This window comes from Sceloporus occidentalis, unplaced genomic scaffold (assembly GCF_023333645.1).
Source record: "Sceloporus occidentalis isolate IW3139 unplaced genomic scaffold, rSceOcc1.0.p SCAF_35, whole genome shotgun sequence".
Taxonomy (NCBI): domain Eukaryota; kingdom Metazoa; phylum Chordata; class Lepidosauria; order Squamata; family Phrynosomatidae; genus Sceloporus; species Sceloporus occidentalis.
In genome coordinates this window covers 1755909-1777034 of record NW_028317015.1, presented here as the reverse complement: position 1 = coordinate 1777034, position 21126 = coordinate 1755909, and the positions used below count along the sequence as shown (strand labels likewise).

At 39.8% G+C, this 21126-nt stretch overlaps 1 protein-coding gene across 1 annotated transcript in view; it reads right to left on the bottom strand.

Moving 5' to 3' along the window:
* Positions 1–21126, bottom strand: part of LOC149297957 (agrin-like) — a 180292-nt gene that overhangs the window by 16087 nt on the left and 143079 nt on the right. The window contains exons 11-28 of the mRNA XM_089487830.1: positions 20922–21073; positions 20473–20578; positions 18026–18136; positions 16018–16182; positions 14582–14725; positions 13720–13844; positions 13253–13358; positions 12085–12444; positions 11632–11787; positions 10218–10345; positions 6950–7064; positions 5824–5943; positions 4090–4491; positions 3461–3653; positions 2990–3205; positions 2320–2549; positions 1322–1456; positions 698–794 (exon numbers count right to left, since the gene is read on the bottom strand). Coding sequence (XP_089343956.1) covers positions 698–794; positions 1322–1456; positions 2320–2549; positions 2990–3205; positions 3461–3653; positions 4090–4491; positions 5824–5943; positions 6950–7064; positions 10218–10345; positions 11632–11787; positions 12085–12444; positions 13253–13358; positions 13720–13844; positions 14582–14725; positions 16018–16182; positions 18026–18136; positions 20473–20578; positions 20922–21073 — 3061 coding nt within the window. The remainder of the gene's footprint in view (positions 1–697; positions 795–1321; positions 1457–2319; positions 2550–2989; positions 3206–3460; positions 3654–4089; positions 4492–5823; positions 5944–6949; positions 7065–10217; positions 10346–11631; positions 11788–12084; positions 12445–13252; positions 13359–13719; positions 13845–14581; positions 14726–16017; positions 16183–18025; positions 18137–20472; positions 20579–20921; positions 21074–21126) is intronic.

Below are 21126 nucleotides of genomic sequence, written 5' to 3'. Positions count from 1 at the left end.
GTTTTTAGACAAGTAGCCACATGCTTCAAGTCTGGAAACATCTCATCACAACTTGTGACAAAGTACCTTTTTGAAATGTCTTGAGAACACCATTAGAAATTGGTCAGATACCTAAACCGCTATTGTCAGGGCCGGCCCAAGGCAAAATGCCGCCTGGGGCGAATTTTAAAATGCCGCCCCCCCCCCTTATCTACCCTTCCTCTCCCTCCGTCCCTGCCGCCCCCCCCATTATCTACCCTTCCTCTCCCTCCGTCCCTGCTGCCCCCCCCCATTATCTACCCTTCCTCTCCCCCGCCCCCCCTTGTACTTACCTTTCAGCAGTCCTGCGGCGAGTCTCCCTGTTTGGTCTCGGTGCCGGCTTGTAATGCTGAGCGCCGGAAATCGCACTCAGCATTACAAGCCGGCACCGAGACCGAACAGGGAGACTCGCCGCAGAGGAGAGAGAGAGAGGGGCGCCGAGCGGGTACTGACAGCTTGGTAAGCGAAAACCACTCGGCGCCCTCTCTCTCTCTTTCGCTTTAAAAAAAAAAAAAAAAAAAGGGCTTGGGGCGGCAAAGTGTCGCCCCTTCAAAAGTGCCGCCTGGAGCGGTTGCCCCACTCGGCTCCATTGTCGGGCCGGCCCTGCCTATTGTTTTAAGTTTCCTAGACTTCTGTCATCAATATTAACTTTTTTCTGTCTTTTCTTATGAATGCATACCTTATGTCAGTGACATATGTCTGAAGACCTTTCATTTCCAAGTAGGCGTAGCCGTTAAAATGAGGTAAGAAAGGAACATTCGGATCCCGATCGCTTACTGAAGAAAAAAGGGGAAAAAAGGTCATTTTCTTTATATGCATTATTAGATTATCAATAATTGCACTCTTCGGTATGCAAAGTGAATGAATAGTTCATGTTATCCTTACCTGAAGGTTTAATCACATAAAAACAACACAAGCTTTTAAGATGCATTTTCAGTTTCTTTGGCAATAACATTTCAGTTTCTGCTTTTGTGTTCCGTGACAACTCAGTGTTACCCGCAGAAATTATGAAGGAGACCAACGTGTTGGGTGAGTAATTATTTCTGGTAGGGGATTAGGCATTCAGCAGCGCTTGGAATGGTATTTCTAATTTTGGAAACTACACCTGACAGCAAACTGGGACGTATCGAACCTACAGATACCAACATATTTAATGTTCCGGTAGCTGTACCCATTCTGGCAGACTAGATTGGCCAAATAGTTCGTATCTGCTGTCAAATTCTATGTGCCGAATGTCACGGATCAAACTCAAATGGTCTAAATGCATGGAAGAGATGATTCAGATATAAATGTGATTTTTTACCTTTTTCACAGAATTCTCCTTCTCTGCCCATTGGACACTCGCACTTGGAGCCTCCCTCTGGAAGGACAAGGCAGGTAGCAGAGACGTGACATGGGTTCGGGTCACATGGATTTCGCTCATCAGCACATGTTGGCCCTAAAACAAAACAAAAAAAAAGATGATTCAGAATAAAGTGTGAAGAAAGGTTTTACGAAGCCCAAGAGATTCCCCATTGAGAGGAAATATGCACTAAAGAGGTATAAGACTAGCTCAATCAAGAATGGACAGCATCTTAACAGCTTCCCTGCTTGGGAGAATCTCAACTTTTATCTCAATAGGGCATCGTAGGGCAGGCGATTAAGACACTGTGAGTTGAGTTTGTTTCTCGCCCTTTTCTATGGATTTTCTCTGTTTGTGGTAATCTCTTGGCGTTCTTCATAATTGTAACAGTCCAAATGAGTACCTCCTTGCTCAGTTGTTCCTAAATAGATACCAACTAAACCCCGCTGATGAGACCTTAAATGTACAGTTAGAGTTGTCTTGTGGGTGGAATTTGTAAAGATGTGTCCAGATGTGGCCCTCCTTGCTTACTAGGGATACCTAATCCACCCCACTGACAAGGCCTGTAAAGACTACAATATATGTTTGGGGCTGTTTCATAACATAGAGGATATGTCCCTTACATTTTGGTTCTACTTTGCCATTGAGTGTGACAAGTTTGATATGCCGATGGAGCGTTTTCCTCCAGGAGGAGAGCTGCACTGTAGTCAGGCTATTAAAATGCTCTCTGATCTCAGTTAAGCTAGTCTAATAAATCATGAGCAAGAAGTTAAGATGGCTGGTCCCATACTATACGTATAAATTGCTTTTTCATTCATAAGTAATCATGCTAATGTCAATGTACACCATCACATGGGTGTATTAAGTGAACAAAGCTTAAAAGATAGGATTCTTTAAAATATTATACTATGCTACTATTATAGCTCCTGTCCAACAGTAAAGGGAAAATCCACACTCACCCATGTATCCACTGAGGCACTGGCAATGGAACATTTCAGCCTCCTTTACTTGGCAAACAGCACCATTGTGACAAGGGTTGGGCTGGCAAGGGTTATTCCCGCACTCGCCAACACCACTGCCGTACAAGACATCCGCTCCTTCCTCCTGCAGGTTGTACACTTGGTTGTTGACGTCCAGCAGACGGATGCAGCCCTTAAGACCAGTGGAGACTGACGTTCTCTCCGACACCCTGAAGAAAGGAGATAATCATTATTAACCAAAGTCGGTGATGACATCAACCACTCACTATAACTACAGTAACATGACCTGAGTAAGATAACGTTCTTGTCGATATGAAGTTTCTGTTACAGTTGTATTAATAACTACTGCTATTGTCCTCACAGCTGGAGAGGATGTCACGAATGTCATTGATGTATCAAGAATAAAAGAGATTTATATACCAATATAAAAATATACTGAAGGACCCTCCTATGAATGGCCACAAATTAGATGTATTAGGGATTGCAGTTTGAAATACAAGAGATGATACAACACATGATGCAGTAGTTAAAGTCAGCTGAATGGACAGAACAATAAACGTTTGAGGTGGGGTCACTTTAACTATGTCTCCTTAATGGTATCTGGCAAAAACAATGCAATAAATTGTGATTTCTGTTAGGGGACACTTACACAGCCATCTGGTCCTCGGGTGCTCCTCCTATGAAGAGGTCTGTATCAAGGTTCAGTCCATCAGTGCCAGATGGGCTTTCACCATTCACATGACTTTCTCCATCCACAGACAACATACCACTGCGACGGTTACGATTCACTATAAGTTGGTGCCATTTGCCAGGCTCAACTGGTACTTTACTGGTGATTATTCCTGTTCCTGATCCAGTGTTGAACCTAAACGACCAGAACACAACTTTAAACTCTACTTGTGTACAGATAAGAATTCTAAGATACTTAGTCTACCTTTTATCCTGGAAGTTAAAAGCAAGAAGAATAAACACTGGAAATAATCCCACATAATATGTATCTGAACAGTGCCCGCAAGGATGCGCATAAGCTTATAGTTAACTGATTACCGGGCATGGTGTAGAAGCTGCAGAAATTAAATACGGAAATATGAAACTGGGAAAAATACTATCACATTCCTACCTGAGCTCCACAAAGCCGTTCACGACTGCCAGAGAGATAAAATCCTTTCCACGTATTTGGCCATTGTACAAAAGCAGCCCGTTCTGCTCGGAGGAGCGGAACTCCATGGCAATGCGTACTGTGTGGTATGCCTTCATCATCTTAAATGCAAGATATGACTTGCCACCAAATCCAGGTATGAAATATTTAACGTCTACAGAAACAAAATAATGTTATATACGAAACACAGACGCGGTGGGAGCAGAAAGTTTTCTCAATGAATTTGATACGTTTCACGGGCCATGATATTAGCTTGACAAAGACAATTCTGAAGTCTAGAAGTCAATAATCTTAGCTAATAATAAACCTATAAGGCCATTTCTGGTACTGGACTGCACACCAACTAACACAGCAACATATAATATAAAGGGAAGGAAAGGCAACTTAAACAAGATATATAAACTCTTATTAAAGGGCATACATTTAGCACATATTTAGCATGCATTACTTGAGGCTCAGAGATGGGGCAAATGAAGTGGACATTGCCCTGCCACATTGAATATACTGATAGTTCTTCCCCCAATTGGACATTTTGAAGAGTGGAAAAACACATAGAATTACGTATTATTCCAAATATTTTCACTTCCTACCCTTCTCACAAACTGCTCCTCCTTTTCCAGCGGGGCAACTGCAGGTAAAATCTTTCCCGTCGTCCTCACAGGTGCCACCATGCATGCATGGGTGCGAATCACATGGGCGAGGGGGCTTCCTGGTGGCTGGGGGAGGTCGGGCAGGTTTGCGTCTGGTAGTGGCTGGGAAGGTGGTAGTGGGTCTCTTGGTAGTAGCTGGCCTTCTTGTCGTCATTCTGGCTGTGGTGACCAGTGGTACCGAAGTCGTCTTGACAGCAATCGTCCTTTTGGGAGATGGTGTGGTGGTCGTAGTGGTGGTAGTCGCCACCAGAGGAGAAGTTGTTGCCACAGTACTGGTAGTTGCTACAATGCTGGTAGTTGCAGCAGTTGTTGTGGTAGTTGTAACCATGATAGGTACCCAGTCTGTGAAGAAACATATACAGGCAATATTATTATATATACGAAGATTTAGCCATATCAGCACTTGGTGCCATATTCATAACCTTTGTATAAGCAACCTTTATTAGACCAATGTTCAAAATCAAATATCATTATACTAATATTAATTATTACTATTATTATTATTAATACACTTAGCACTTTATGTATAATAACTGTGGAAGCACAGATGTTAAAGGTCAATTAACTAGTTGAGTCCCTGAAGAATGAGTATTCTATCTGGTCTGGTAGCTAGTCAGAACTAAATGAGGTTGAGGTGGTAAAGATAACAATGGGAGTTATAAAAGCTGAGTGCTTCTTTATAGATCAGACACAAACTTTTTAGTCTTCCATAGTTTCTATCCTATATAAAGGTGTTTAATACAGACACAGTGGAGATTCTCTACTTATAACCATTAAAGTAATGGAGAATGCCTACGTCTTCTAAGTAGGTCAATTTCCTCATCTCCAGGCACTAGAGCTGCATTAATAAGTGAAAGCTACAAGAAGGAAACAAAATTACGAAGTCCGAACGTGTCAACCCAATGCTCATAAGCGCTTTAATTTACATCCACATGGAGCAAAACGCACGACAGCAGAAGGAGAACAATCGCGTGACGCGTTTCGCACTTGCGTGCTTACTCATAATCTGCTCTCCACATGTAGGACATTCCTCATATTGTAAAATGTAATTAATAATCATGACTAATATATTTAGAAGAGAACATTATGCCCCAAAGCAGCTGAACTAAGTAAAACCAATAATAGTATCGTCCCTGTATAAACCCCTGCAAGAGGAAAGGGTGTAATGAATATGAATAGATAAACCAAACCCTAGCACTACAAGTAAAAAGTATAACCCTCGGCCCTGTTTACTACCCCCAAACCCCTTAAGCCAGAAGAATTAAACATTCTACCCTATAGGTTACTTTATAAGGGATGGATGTGGTCCTCTAGAACATAAAAAAATATGTATGTGGGGTTGTTGTCGAACTTAAATTGGGTCATTGTTCATCAGTGGCAGCTAATGTGTATGTGAAATGGGGTGGGAAGGGTCCACCAGAGCATTGAATTGGCCCTGCCAGGCACCCTTAGTTTTCCCCCTGAGCACCAGGTCTCGACCTTTACAAGGGGAAGCATAAGCATACTAGACTGTATCAGCAAAACACATCAGTGAGATTAATGAATCTGTATGCAGTAGCAAAAACATCTGCACACTGGAACACAAGAGGAAGAGCATAGTGTGATATATATATATATATATATATATATATATAAAGTGTATAATTAAATGGGTTGATGTACCAAGGGTCTCACCAAAATCCAAGAATTTGATATGGTCCTGTGTAGGCTTCTTCACTGTGATTGCCTTCTTCTTCGTGTTCTTGAGCTGCTTCAGCAACGCTTTCTGCACATCCAGGGCAGACAGGGTGGTAGCTAATGCACAAAGGAACCCATTAATATCCGGTTGGTATCACTCTTTAGAGAGCAATCTCAGTTTCCTGATATATGAATGCCAGCTGCCCAACACAATGCCAGAAACATATTGTAATGCCACACTGGGGGGTGGAAGAGCTCCCGCTGGCACATCAGTGTGATATACCAGCCGTCAGAGACGCGATAACACTTGATAACCTAATGTATATGGCTGCTGTCTCTTTTTGAAGGGCTCATGTGGGTATTTGGACAATTTCAGTAATGCTTTCCAGTATAATAATGCTTGGCAGAGTGTATCATGTACAAGAATTCAAGGGCAAATTCACAAAGAAAAGCATTCTACGGATTCCCAGTACCAATATAGCAATCTCTACACGGTAACATAAGAAAATGCCAACACCAGGTAAATAACAGTAATATTTACCCACATTAATCACCGGCTTGCCATTACAAACTAAGCAGACTGCAGCACAGGTCAAACATAACGTAACGGAATCCATGCGTAACATATGGGAGTTATGTGTAAAAAAAGTACTTCTGGAGCAAAGGTGTTTTATCACCATAACCTACTCAGAGGTCCACCAGATGGATCAGTAATAACACCACCAGATAGGTTGGTTCTTAATTAACAAATATTTATTTTTTTACTACAATTCTGGGGCTATATGATTTCCATATTTGACTTTTTTAAATTGCATGGTAATTCCCTAAAAAGTAATTTTCTATCTATAATATAACAAATTTTGTAAACTCATGCACTCTTATAATATTTTTTGATTACATTTCAGATCTAATCATTGCAATACATTTAATAAAGTTTTGTTTTTCTGGTATCGTTATTTGTTTTTTAAGTAACTTGAATAGTTGTGATATTGGCTGGTTATCCCCAACAAAGGCATTGTTAAATGAGGTCGGCACCCTTTGTTCCGCCTAACGGAACCTGCTATCATTTCACGAAATCATGAAGTCCCAGCACACTTCAAATGTCCTTTAGAATTAAACAGACCTGGGTCGAAATGTGCTTCCACAATGGCTCTGATGGAATTGCTTGGCCCTAGGTCCCGTACACGAATACTCTTGAAATCCCTCTTCACGTCAGAGTTTCGGAGGAGATTATCCAGCTGAAGGACAAGGGCAGAAGAGGTCATTGGACTAGAAAGGAGCGTTTCTGAAGCACAATATATAATACGGTGGGGGTTATTTGTGAAAGGCAGGACTGGATGTTCCACTGTAAATACAAACATAGCTAAAAGTGCAAAAAAAGGGTCAGCAAATACAAAGGTTATTTGCTGAAATAAACTGGTACCATCACCACAAAGTATCTTCTGCTTTACTGACTAAACAAATTGGAATATATAAATTCTGAAACTAGAGTCTGTCCTATTGGCAAGCAACAACTGGGGGTTTATTCACAAAAGCCCAATTTAGCGTGTGCATAACTTGGCTGTAGGGAGAATTTGCAAATCATAGTGGTGTTCAATGGGGACGGACCCCTCAAGCTCAATTGGGTTGCATGGTCAATACGTTTCAGTGGGACAGTATACAATGTGAGCTAGAGAGGAACCGCAGTGCGTTTCTCCCATGAGGAGGACTGAGGTCATCTTTAAAACATTCTATTTTTTACCCTCAAAAAGGAATATTCCTGGACCAACTTTATGAATGAAAACCAGGTTTTCTGGATAATTCTTATGTCTCTTCTTAGTGCCACAAACAGTAAGTAAATATGTAACACTAATACTTTGAGGACAGTGTGTCACAGTTGTCTAGAGTATGTTCTGCACAACCTGAGTTAAGAAAACATCTTCTGTACCACACATTCTTTTCTCAGGACCATGCCGTGGTATCATAGCAATAATTCATCAGCGAGGATGAATTGTCTCCTTATCATTGCTTTATACATTTTGTGATCTGGTATCTCAGTATCTAACTGTTTTAAACATGTCCTTTTTTAAGCCCATTTATAAATACATAAAACATTTAATGCAGAATGTGGCAGCTCCGAGCTGCTGTGTTTGCGAGCAGACATCACTCCGACCCTTTGAAGCTGTCTTGGCCAGCCTGTATGCCGTCCACTCCAATGAATTTTATGTTCAATATAATGCTTTGGATCTACATAATAAAAGACTGAGTCTGAAAAGCTGCCAGATGAGGCGATCCCTTGTAGTCTGGCTATAAATACATGGCAAAAGGATGGGTTTCACTGTTTTATGACAATGGGCATAATATCCATAGTTATATGTTACTGCAATGTTTATGAAGAATAGGGGCAGAATATAGAGTTGTTGGGAGGTTAAGAACATATGCTATTTAGATAAAAGGTACACGTATATTTATAAGTTGACAATGAAGCTCCAAGCAAGCTTTTAGTTCATATGTTATATTTTTAAGAAAGTTTTATTCAGTTAAAATACTGAAGACTATTCATAAGAGACTATTACTAAAACTATGGTATTTTCAAATTCTTGGCTTAATCTGAATGCAACTATCCCAAAAAATCCAACTGATATAAAACATGTAGGACTTTTGAGCGCTCCCTGAACAAACATCTCATGCCCCAGTTTAACACTCAAAAGGGTTACCAAGGTCCACATTTTAATAATGAATATTGATAGCCACACAGTGTAATAAAGAGACTATTTCTAATATAAGACAAGGTAGGAAGCTGAGATTTACAGCTGTCTTTCTGCTGTGCGGCAGTCCAGATTAGCACCCAAATGGATAAGCCATATCGCCCAGTTTCATCTCTCCCTAGCTCGGAAAATGCCGTCTTGGAGAACAATACCCACACTAATTTTCCTTAGCCAGTGCCTGAGACGATAACACCCTCTATCTCGGCTAACGGGGCCGTGGCAATTAGAGATTGAGCAGCGACGCGCTCAATACAGGCAAAAGCATACAGGAGATGGAAACAGAGAAAAAAGGAAAAGCAATAAGCGCATGGAGGATACAGAGATTGTCTTTTTAATTTTTCCCAACCAACTGGGATGAGGAGATAAGATTTTGTAATGTAGGTTTCACTAGTGGTCCCCTGACTAGGCATCGTATTCAATGTCCCCAAAAACTATATAAATAATACATTGAATCCTTCAGAGGGTACTGCGCTGTAGGGATTGGACATCTAAATTCTAGGTTTAAGCCAGTAGGGGGAGTTTCTAATCTATTTGCACAATATTTCAATATATATTACCAGCTTTAGCGATACCCATGTTTAACAAAACAATGAGATAAAAGAGCCTGAAAGGAAAAAACAAATATATCGAGTTGGGAGATGGGAGCCTGAAAATATCTAACCAGTTTTTGCCTGTAGTTGTCCTGACTCAGAAGGCTCCTCGCTTCTCGAAAGACTTTAGTGACTAAAGAAGCCCCCAAGACTGTTCTAGTCCTTACGCAGAAATCATGAACCTCGGAAGCTACTAAAGCTATTTTATTGTGCTTGCTCTCAAATAAATGCCTTAAAAAAGGGAGACAATTAATTGTTGCTGATTGCTTGGATATTACGGCACAAAGGCCAACGGGTTTATTATTACGTTTATTTTCAATCATGCTAGCAGAGTTTACATTTTGGTCTTTTTATTATCTACATTCCCACTTTTAAACACTGCTTGGGTGACAGATACATTTAATTATAAGAAAAAAAAACAATTGCTGGAGAAAATTCCAATAAAGATATGAACTTTACTTTGAAATGTCAGTAGCGTTATTATTTCATTTTTCTTTGTTACCACAGCTAGATTTCAACTTTACAAGGGGTAATTAAATTATACCCTTTGCAAATTGACATGGTTGCGAGTTGAGAGACTGTTACTCAGGTTGGCTTTGTATAAAAGAGCCACTGGCCTTTTCCTTGTGAACATAACCAAGGAACAGATATTTTCATCAACTTGTTAAATATCTCCAGTGTCACAAAGGAGCAGATCAGCTGTCTCCATAATACTTTCAAAGTACGAACTCATCAACCAATGGAAGAGACTGCAAATCATGGCTGGACCCTTTCCAAAAGAGAGGCAATCATGATGACTTAAACTATCACGCCAATATAGGATAAAATATAGTCTCTGCACACACTGTATATGGTTTTTATTGCAGGGAATATGCTATATGGGTCTTGAGCCCCTAAGTGATGAGAAGTACATGAGCGTATGCCTCCCTAAACCACACATGATGGATTGCAGACCAAGCGATGCCCCACTCTGACATGATAACCACCAAGGATTATCCACTGTGCAGAACTGGCAAGTAAAAAAATCAAATGACTAGAGCCGGTGATCACTTACCGCATTCTCAATGCTTCTTGCCGTTTCCCCAAACAACTCAGACTTGTAGTCTGACATCTCTGGTGTATAAAACACCTCTTGTCCCTCCAGCTCCTCTACTATGAGGACACCCTGGAAAATTTTTGTTTCTGCAGTTGGATAAGAGGAACAGTAAATTGAGTGTTAGGCTCAGGTAGGTGATTGTATACGTGCAATAAATCTACCTAAAACTTTTTCCCTATTCCCTTGTGGCTGGTGGGTGTAAGCACAGGCAGAGTCTGGTGTAGGTTAGTAGCATGGTACGGGGCTGGACCATGAATGGTTAGTAAGTGGGTCTGAGTGAAGATATGTGTATGTGGCAACACCCTGTAGCTGGAGAGGGCAGGTACCACAGCACTTTACCCGATACGATAACTCCCAATGACAGACAGCTTACTGGCTGGGCAACAAGAAAGACAAATTAGGCAGAAAACAGGTAGACAAAGAAGAAACAGAAGGTCAAGAGTAGACACAAAACAGAGACAGAAAGGGGACACACAGTCTTTAAATCACTATGCCCAAACATGAGCCAGGAATCAAAATAACTGTGCACTGTAATACTAGAAAAAGTCAAGCAGTAACTTCAGCAAAGTGTAAATGATAATAGAAACAGTAATCACATACAAGTGTCTCATATCACTGTATTAGATCTCCTGTCACTCAGCGCCTGCTTAAGGTCCACTTCCTTACTTGCTGGTGAGCATCAAGATCTAATGCATACTGAGGAGCACGTATTATTAACTTTACTAAATTAAAGAAAAAACACAATATTGTCCTTCAACTGCAGCTTCTACCCAATTGCAGGGTTGTCAGCCTGGGGGGAAAAATGTGATCCTTTGGCCTTAAAGCTTATGTAGTGTGATACCTGGGGTGCTAAAGGGTAATTGCACAGATTAACCTGCACCTTTCACAGCTACACTGTTTTTCTTTACTAACCTTGGCCTCTCAAGGACAAATGAAGGGCATTTTTTAGGTTTGTGAACAGCAATTTCCTTTTTTATGTAGTTATATTTACATATTGAAGATCCAGCTTTGTTGGCTTTTTTGGTCAGTAACAGACGGCATGGGTCTATTTTGTAAGTACACATTCGGGTTCAAAAAGAAAAAAATGAGCCTGCTGAGAATCAGCCCTGTTTGGTGGATGCTCCTGAAAAGCGGACACGTATATTGTTCCTGTAGGTAGTGCCATTGAGAATTTAACTTTGTTTGTACTTCTTTTTTTGGACATTCAAATAATAAGATATTTTTCCTTTTTTTAAATCCAGAAATTAATGTGGATGTGGTGTTTTCTTTGTAAGAAAAGATCCCAAGCCTTTCATTTAACGAAGATCATGTAGCTTATTTTTAGCTTATCTTTGGTTCTATTCCCATGGTGATTAATATCATGCTAACTTACTTGGGCAATTGGTCCCTTCAGCATCAATAGCTGGCGTCTTGCCATCTGAGCAACATCCCAGAGGTGTGTTATAGCAGCTGGCTCTCTCCATGACTGGGGTAGCCCCAAGGTCTAGTTCTTCTTCGCCTTCTTCACGTTGTTCATCAAATCCTCCTTCTGTAATATAAAGAATAGGGTATATATGATAATAACTAGGAATTCATAAGAATAATTAATCATTATCAGCAATGACCTAACTCCGGGTACACTAGATCAAAGCCAGACAAAACTCAGGTGTGAGGTCACCACGTGTCACATCATGTAATGACGAATTCTGGCCTAGGCAAAAACTTTATTTTATCTTTGGATGTATCCTGTCCTGCATAGACTGCATGTCAAATCAAATTGAAATATACATTTTGAAGGTGATGCTTGTTGCTTATCATCAGCTTTGATAATACATACTACACCTACTTTGTGGTTCTGTTCCACTCATTTCTTGATCGCCACTAGCTTCATAGTCATCATCACCACTTCCACTTCCCGATTCATCAAAGGTTTGAGCTACTGTGGTTCGGACAACGGGAACTGTAACAGCTGGCCTGGCTGACGTAAAGACTCTGCGTGTAGTGGTCGCCGGTTTGGCAGTACTGGTAGGCCTCTGGGTTGGAGTTGGAGTTGGGGTTGTAATTTCCATCACCAGTGGAAAAGAGTCTATTTCCTTCTTGGAAGATTGCGTTTTGGTGGTCACTGGGGTTTGGAGTGATCGACCAATAGGAGGTCTTGGTGTCCCAGTTGGAGCCAATGTCTGAAGATTGGCATGAGTGGCGGTTTCTATACAAGTGATTAGATGGGGAATAGGTTAATAGTGTTCTTTTTGCACCTATAACATACTTCAAAAATGATTAATACCAGAATATTAATTTGAAGGAAAGGGTCTACCTGCTAGGACATAAACATAATGTATGAATGTATTTTACATCCAAAGTAGACTTCCTTACCATTCCTGGGATTTATTTACCTATTGCATTTATTCGACATTTAGAATATTATGATCATGATCATTCTTTTACGTGCATCCTAATAAATTGACTTGCTTTTCAAATATTCATAGGCAATTTACCTTCCTCTTATATGTTTTTGGTAAGAAAACAAAGTTTTATTTTATATGGTTGTATATGGATAACCTCAGAGTTTAGATAATAGATAAAATACATATTATTGATGTATTATTCATTTCTAAATTTCATATTTCCATTTATATCTTTCATGTTTGAACATGAATACAGAATACAGAATAATCCTACATTTATTTCAACTATTTTTTTTATATATATTTATTTTATTCCTAGCATTGAATCTTTATTCAGACTCTAAAATTAAGATAAATGGACAGGGAGAATTACCTCTCAGATTCTCCTAGCACTTTAAAATGTTTATGTTCATGAAAGTCACTTAAATGCATTTTCTGCATTCGTAGTTATTGGCTGTACAATACATTTTAAATCTCGATTCTAGAATAGCTATTAAGATGGTGCTTTGGCATTTTAGCTGCTGTGACCTACATTTCCCATGGTGCTCACGCAGCAGGTGAGTAATCTGTCAAAGCTGAAATGCCAAGAAATGTAGGCACGGGATATACCTTGGCATGATCCTGTGTGCTTTACAACAATGGTTCGGCCTTGCCGGCAAGCAATGGTTTTCAGCTGGCACCAGTCTCCATAAGTCACTCCATCAGAGCCACAGACCTTGGACCAAACAAGAGGTTACTGAAAATGCATGCTGGAGAGGTAAGATGATAAACCCTGGTGGACACCCGCAACTATAATACACGTCTCACAAATCCTATAATAGTTGATTCATTTCCTTGCATTAATATACCTGCATGCAGCTATTGCACATATTGTATATTGAGTCACATAATATGTAAAGAAAATGACTATGTTGCCTACGCCAGTCATGTCCACTTCTTAATGTGGTGGACAGAGTTAGGTTGGTGTTCCATAAATGATTCAGTTAATTACGAAAAAAATCTTGATAGCCTTAATCGACCTACAGCAGAGCAACAGGGTTCCTATATTAGCAGCCAAAAGTTCTGAGTAGACTTACCTTTGTGAGATTAGTCTCTGCACACAGAGGAGAGGGGCATTCGCAGTGGGCAAACCCCCCAATCACCACACAGGTTGCCCCAAACTGGCATGTTATGTCATAGCAAGATTTTGGAGCAGAAGGATCTAGACAAAATCATAGATAACAGGTATGAATTCATGTATTCTCCTCTTGACACACAGGTCAGAGCGCATTGCTTTGCGGAGTCCAATTGCTATTTGTGTACTGGGTTGGGTGAGATGGAAGGCGTACCACACATTACCAGAATGCACATAACCCAGCTCATTAAATACAAATAGATTAAAAAAACCACAAGACATTCAATTAATCTAATTGCGATCTTTGTTCACATAATTCTGTCTGTTTAATTTCACATATTGATTGAGGTAAATTCTTATTGATCTTGAACTGACTATCAAAACAGAGCCACGAGCCAAATACCTGGCCAGCCAATTTAATCTCTTTCTCTAATAATTGTATTCTTACTGTGTGTGCTCCAGCCTCTTGAAAATGAACGAGAGAATGGAGATGCAACAAACTAGTATCAGGCCATCTAATGAAAGCACCAATTCGTGGATGTCATGATTAATGATGTCATAGCCTAATTGACTCCAGGGCAAACAGGGCATATACCTGATGGGCCACTATGCCAGGGCATTCTTTTTGGTGGGAGTCAGACCCTGCATGATGACATTTAGACTTCTAGTCTAATAGTACTATGTTATTCGTATATGTTCTATGAAGTATATAACACATCAATCAGGATTATAAAAAATAAAAACATAGAATAGTGTCGATTATTGTAGAAACCGAGTACACTTATGATGCAAACATATTCTGTTCTAGTGCCATGTCTTCATACCTTTCTCGCAGCCAGTCAGGCCAGGCTTTCGTCCGTCTGGGCACTGAGTGCACTTCAAGCCGGAGATGCCAGCCTTGCACGAGCAAAGCCCTGTCATCTGCTCACAGTCATCGCGTACGGCCCCCACCGGATCACAGTTACACGCTGCCGGAGAGTAGAGGACACGCAATCAAAATTATGAGACACATTATGGCATGTCCTTTACAGTGAATGTCACTTGCATGTTCAGAGAAAATTACTTTTGCGCAGATATGGAAATGCGTGTTTGTTTATAGCTGAAACATGATTATTAAATCTACCTTTGGTTTAAAGCACACTCGTGCTCATTTGTTTAGGTAAACTATGTTTATTTCAGTAATTCACTAAATAAAACTATCTATAGTTTGTGCTTTTTGCTTTAGCAAAGCTTAGGTGGCAGCCTGTGGCATAATCAGTATTATTTAATCAATTTCTAGTCCTCTCTTTTGTTATCTACTGGATGTAGGTTACAAATGAACCTGCTCCTCATCACTATTCCAAACTGCCTCGGCTATGCCAAGAAAACGGGACAGCTGGCAGGTATGAGGATAGAATTTCTGCCTGTGGGATTCTTCCGTGTTCAAGTTTTCCAGAGCGAGCAAATGGCTCTTAAAACATGTCCAAAACACAGAAAAAGTTGGAAAGCCAGAGGATAAAGTGCGTCAAATGGACAAGGTAACATTTTCTCCTGTCTAGCGAAACTTGTTGGTGTTTCCAGTGACTGCTCAGGTCCCAGTTAGAAAGTGGTCCCTATACAATCATCCATCAAGTTGTGACACTTGGTGTTCCATTTTGTCATTTACAATCATGCCTTAAGCCTTCCACACTTGAATCATTCTTTGCCTCAGGCTTTCACAATCCAATGGGACCATAGGATTCAGGACAACTGCTCAAAAAATTATAAGTCTGTGTCCAGAAATATAGCGAAAGTTTCAGCATAATGTGTTTTGCTTGTGAAAATGTATAATTAACAATATATTAGCAGTTAGCTTTACAACATCATTATAAGGAAAGGCATTCAAAGGTTACAAATGGACATATCAATTGTACATTAAAGATAAATGCTCATTAATTCGTTTTGTTTCCGTTTTTCTGGTAATTTCTGTGTTAGTATAATCACATTATTGGAAGAGTAAAAAGTGGTATTATCGTAACACATAATTCAATAAAAAATAACAAAAATGTGTAAATAAAATTTTTATTGCAAAATTCCTTCCCCTTTAGCCCTGCTTCTAACAACACCCATAAAAGAAAGGTGTCTTTCGCTGGCCATTTGAAATGTTCGGAGGCATGCGCGAAGCTTTGTAAATTACAGGCCAGTGTTAACCCTTTACAATGTGATTCTCGGCTCTTTAGCTCCCAAGAAGGTAAGCATTGATGGCCATGATGATGGAGATGGCCAGTAGCAAGATACTTACGGGTACAACCACTCTTCTTATCAGTGACTATGCCTCTAAAATTCCAGAATCCAGGCTCACATCGGTCACACTTCAGGCCTCCGACGCCAGGTTTGCAGGAGCACTGACCAGTGGTGGGATCACAGGTACCCCCGTAGGAGCCATGCTGGTTACACTGACAGCTGCCTGTGAAAATAAAAGTCTTCTGTATCAGTGACCTGTAACAAGCTCGTGTCACCTTAATTATCCATTCTCCTGGCACCCAGTGACATCCAGCTGGCAGTAGAAGGAAGGAGAACACAAAAAGTTATGCTCTATGTAGTGAGACATTAAATCTTTTAAGTAGCTCCATATGGAGCTTGTTGCAGGCTGTTCGTGTCTGCTCTGTGAGAAAAAAGTATAATAGGTCAAAAGCCCTTTGTGTCTGAAAAGTATTATATTACTGCACCAGGGATTCTTGGATGCCATGTACGTTCTCGAGGTATCACCTCTACATTTCGATTCATACGTTCTCATAATCTGGCTTTTGGAAATAGTGGGGTTCTTAGACACATTCTAAACTAGCATTAGGTTCTGTTTCGGAATGCCATTTGCAACTTTCAACAAAGACATTGGGGCTTCTTTGGTTCATTTATTTGTTTTAGAGATATTTTCCTTAAACGTTTATCTTGGAGAAGCTAAGATTGGAGGCAGCCTGTGACGAGGCTGGCAACATCTAATCCATTAATATGTCTATAATGTAATATTTCTATTTACAAAAACACGTCTTCCCAAAAACACATATCTGCTGCTGTCTCCTAAAACAGACTTTATTGCCATCATGGAGGTTCTGAGTATCCCTTGGGGTCCCTGACACTGATTTTGAGGACCTCACCTCTTAGTCTGGACAGGGCTAGGAGCATGCACACGTTTCTCTCTCAGATTCATCCTCCTCAGTTGATATCAATTCATATAAACTTCATAGAAATAACAAACTAAGCCCTCACGTTTCCCACTTTATAGGCTATGAACATATTTAGTGCAGTTTGTAGCCAATAAGCAACCTCTTCCCCAAGAGAAGACAACCTTGAAATGGAATCATCTAATAGCGCAGAGATGTTAAAGGGCCTGGTAATAGAATGCAGCTTAACATGTTCTAGCCCCCTTGTGGCATTATAGGAGTTAATCAGTGGGAGCATTCACTGTGGGCAATATGTCACTATGTGTTTCTGCTTTCGTTATCACTGCTATTAATAACGGCACGGTAACACAGCAGGTGACAACATGGGGCCTGGAACAGCTGGCATAGGATACAACCCTTTCCATCTGTTGAGGTGTTAAAAAGAAGGCAAGGCAAGTTTCCAGGATGGTTGCGACTTTTAGGAGCGGAGGATTAATCTTCCGATGGCTGCTGGAAAAAACGTGCAGCGCAAAACCAAGTGTTTGCCGATTCGCAAGCACATATCGATAACGGTTTCCATATGCAGTCGCTGTCACTAAAGAAGGAGGTAGGTAAACAAAGCCTGTCTTACACATCAGAGACTGGAAAGAGCAGAGCATCTGCCCATGTTGTGTCTAACCAGGCGCCAGGAACATTGACTGCCATTTAAAGAAATGGAAGGTATTTTTTTGACAAAGCATGAATATTTACTAATTTTGTGATGAGCTGTAAATGCTTTGCAAAAATTGAATTCAAGAAGGATCATTAGGATACTCAGAGTTACTCCATCAACCATACTATATTGTACTGAGAGTACTTTGGAACAAGGTTAATTGTATCGGTGCTATCAGGAGAGCTCATGAAAAACGCTGGTCTATGGGATATGTGAAAGAATAGCTTTTAGTAGTTAATTGGTTGGAAAAATACCTCGCTAGAAAGCTAACAATCACAATGGAGAGTTTCCCAAGTCTGTGTGTCAAGTGCATATATTAGATTACATAAAACAGTCAAAAGAGAACATATAATGTTGGTTGCATCTCAGACTTTGACCCAAAGGGTGCTCAATATGGATCATGGATCAGACAAGTGGTATAAATTAGGACATCTTACTTGGGCATCCGGCCAGACCAACGCCGAGCGCTGCAGTGACATTGTCCGGACAGCATCCGTACACCGTGTGGCTGCAGTGTGGGACCAGAGGAGGCGAGCTCGTGGTTGCAGCTGGGTAGATGAATAAAGAAAGAGGAGAGGTAAGGACATAAAGGTTAAGAACACAATTATAATCAATATAAAAATGAACATCAGTCTTGCAGAAAGTAATGTAAAGCGAGGGAAGACATTCCCGTCTGTGGATACCTGAGCAAGATGGGCTGGCGCTCTACAGAAGCTGATGTGCTAAAGGTAACAAGGAGAATGCTGGAAAATGTTCATACACATTTTATACACGGATATATATATATATATATATATAATTACAGCCAGTACATTGACGCATCCCTTTCACTTTTATAAAACATTAATTGCGACCCTCCAGTATACTGAATAAACCCTAGCATATTTGCAATTTTATTCTTTTCTCTGAAGGTTTAATAACAAAAACATAGAAACTTTTAAGGAACTTTTTTAAACTAACAGAGTCTACTTTTGTGTCACATTTTTACACGATTAACAAGTATTTTTACTCTTTCCATGGACCAGTACTTGTAATGGTATGTTATGATCCTTTAAATCTGTATCTATACATAAAATAAAACTAGCCTTTTACAATCAAGTATTTTATATTTTCTAAAAAATGATTTCAGTTCAGTTCTGGATATGCTTTCTTTTCTATCCACCCTAGCATTTGCACTAAAGGTTGCCCTTACAAATCCACCAACGTGTATTTACCAACTGACTTAATATACATCATAAATATTAATGCACCAAGACGTCCACAATTGTATGCATCAAAAACCTGCCAAGAAGCACATCTTCTCATGCAAATCACAGAAAACGAAAAGGAAATCAGGTTGAATATTTAGCTGTATTCAACACAATAGAGTCCGCTGTTACCTTATATCACTCTAAAACTTAGATCGTTTTTTCATTGCAGTGCGTGATATGTAGGAGTAATGATATGACAGGCATTCGAAAACTCACAATTACAATTAAATCCAACACAGATTCTGCTTCTTCTAAAATTATAGGCTTTTGGCCACACTTTGCTATGGAAAGGTATATAATAAATATTTTTCTCCGCTCTGCGGTCATTTAGGAAACTTTATAGGATTGGGTATTTTAATGTCTCCAAATAAGAATTTATGAAAAAAAAAAAGAATAAAAAGAAAGTGTAGATCAGAGATATAATTGGTTAAGAAATTTAAAAAAAACACGTATAGATACAGGGGAGTTTTGGGGAAAAACAAATTAGAACAGAGAGAATTCGGGACAAAGAGAAATAAGGTAAAGTGTGATAGGCAAAGGAAAGAAGAAGTGGTCAAGAGAAGATAAGGAACACATAATGAGGCTTACTCAATAAAGTGGGCATGCATGAGAGATGCGGTTTCAATTTACTAGTTTCACTCTACATTATGAAAGGCCAGCCTAGTGTGCTTCTTCAACAAGGACTAAGTTAGCCCTGCATAATGCATAGTTAAATCAGTGAGATTCGTTGAGTCACTCCATGAGTCTAGCAATGCGGTATTCCGGGGCGAGGACAGCCTTTCTTTCTTTTACCATGATTGGGGTGCATAATAGATTGGGAAGTCACTGAGGTGGAACTACAACCCATATTTAATCTAATGTGGAAAAGTAGTTTGGAGAAAGAAGAGAATAATAAGTGTATAGTGCATGAAGAAGAGAAAAATGGAAGGCAGAAAAGAAAGACAAGTCATACATTATGTTTTCATACAGAAAAGGGAAATTATGCAATGTAAACTACAGAAATCCAGTAAAGCTGTAAAATTGAAGCAGTTGGTCAGGAAAAGGAATTGAAAGAGAAATCTAGAGACAGAAAGAAATGAAGAAGGCAAAGAAAAGATAAAGTGAAAAAGGGGAGAAAAATCGAGCCAGAATAAGACATAAGGATAATCATTGAAAGGATAATGAAAACATGTAAGAGAAGCAGAATACTGCTTGGAAATGAGAATTTACAGCAGAACTGATATAAGATGCCTAGTAAACAGTTTTAAAAATAAAACAAATGTTACACTATTCTGCACAAGCCTAAATGGTTATTTTCTATAGAAGGGAGCGTAAACTGATTATTAATGCTAACGATAGCTGGAAAAGCCTTTCTACTGGAAAACAGTTAAATATTGCATAAATATTGCATTTCATGTTTAAGACTCCTCGCAGACATAAGCCTCTCATCTGCTTATTGTCGTTTGGCAGCTGTGTGACAATAATCCAAATCCGGCTGTAAATTTTTGCCAAGAGAATGAGGAATCTCTGAGGTTTATAAATGGTCAGAAATGCTATCATATATCATTGCAAATCATGGAGTGAGGAAGAAACAGCACACAGGAGTGAAAGGATTATAAAAGAATGTAAAAATATTATAATCCCATCTTTCTGACCTCTGCATTGGCCTTGTCCGGCAACAAACAGATCCTGACGCCTCTCGCATCTGGTTTTCTTCAGCTCACACTCGTTTGTATAGGTAACACCATCGGAACCACATACCTATAACAAGTGGGACACACAAGTGAATAGGGGGCTTCACATTACAGGAAGCTCCTGGTGGTGGACCCACTGAAGCCCAACAAATCATCCCACCTGAATGATGGTCATGCATGAGAAAGTGTTAATAATTGTACGAGGCAGGATTTCTAATTAACTGACGGATTAAACATACATCTACATCAAATCTTTTGCATCCTTGAACTAAGAACTGTAATTAAAACATGCAATAAGACATAATCATTTCACTTAAAAATATATATATATATTATTTTTTTAACATTTTTGGCCAATGAAATTGCATCTTCAAGATTGGGATTTAAGTTGTATTAAAAACCATATTTACCAAATTCCGCAACACTGCGTGGCAGGTGAAATCACAGATACACCTATCATCTTCCGCATCCTCATCCCATGAACCGCCGTAGCGCCGGCAGAGATCCTGTTCACATTCACTGTCCTCACCAGAGCCAGATCCATCCGTCCCAGAGCCACATTCTGGAACAGAGAACGCAATAAAATATTGTAGGAATCAATTGTGTTATTCTGAG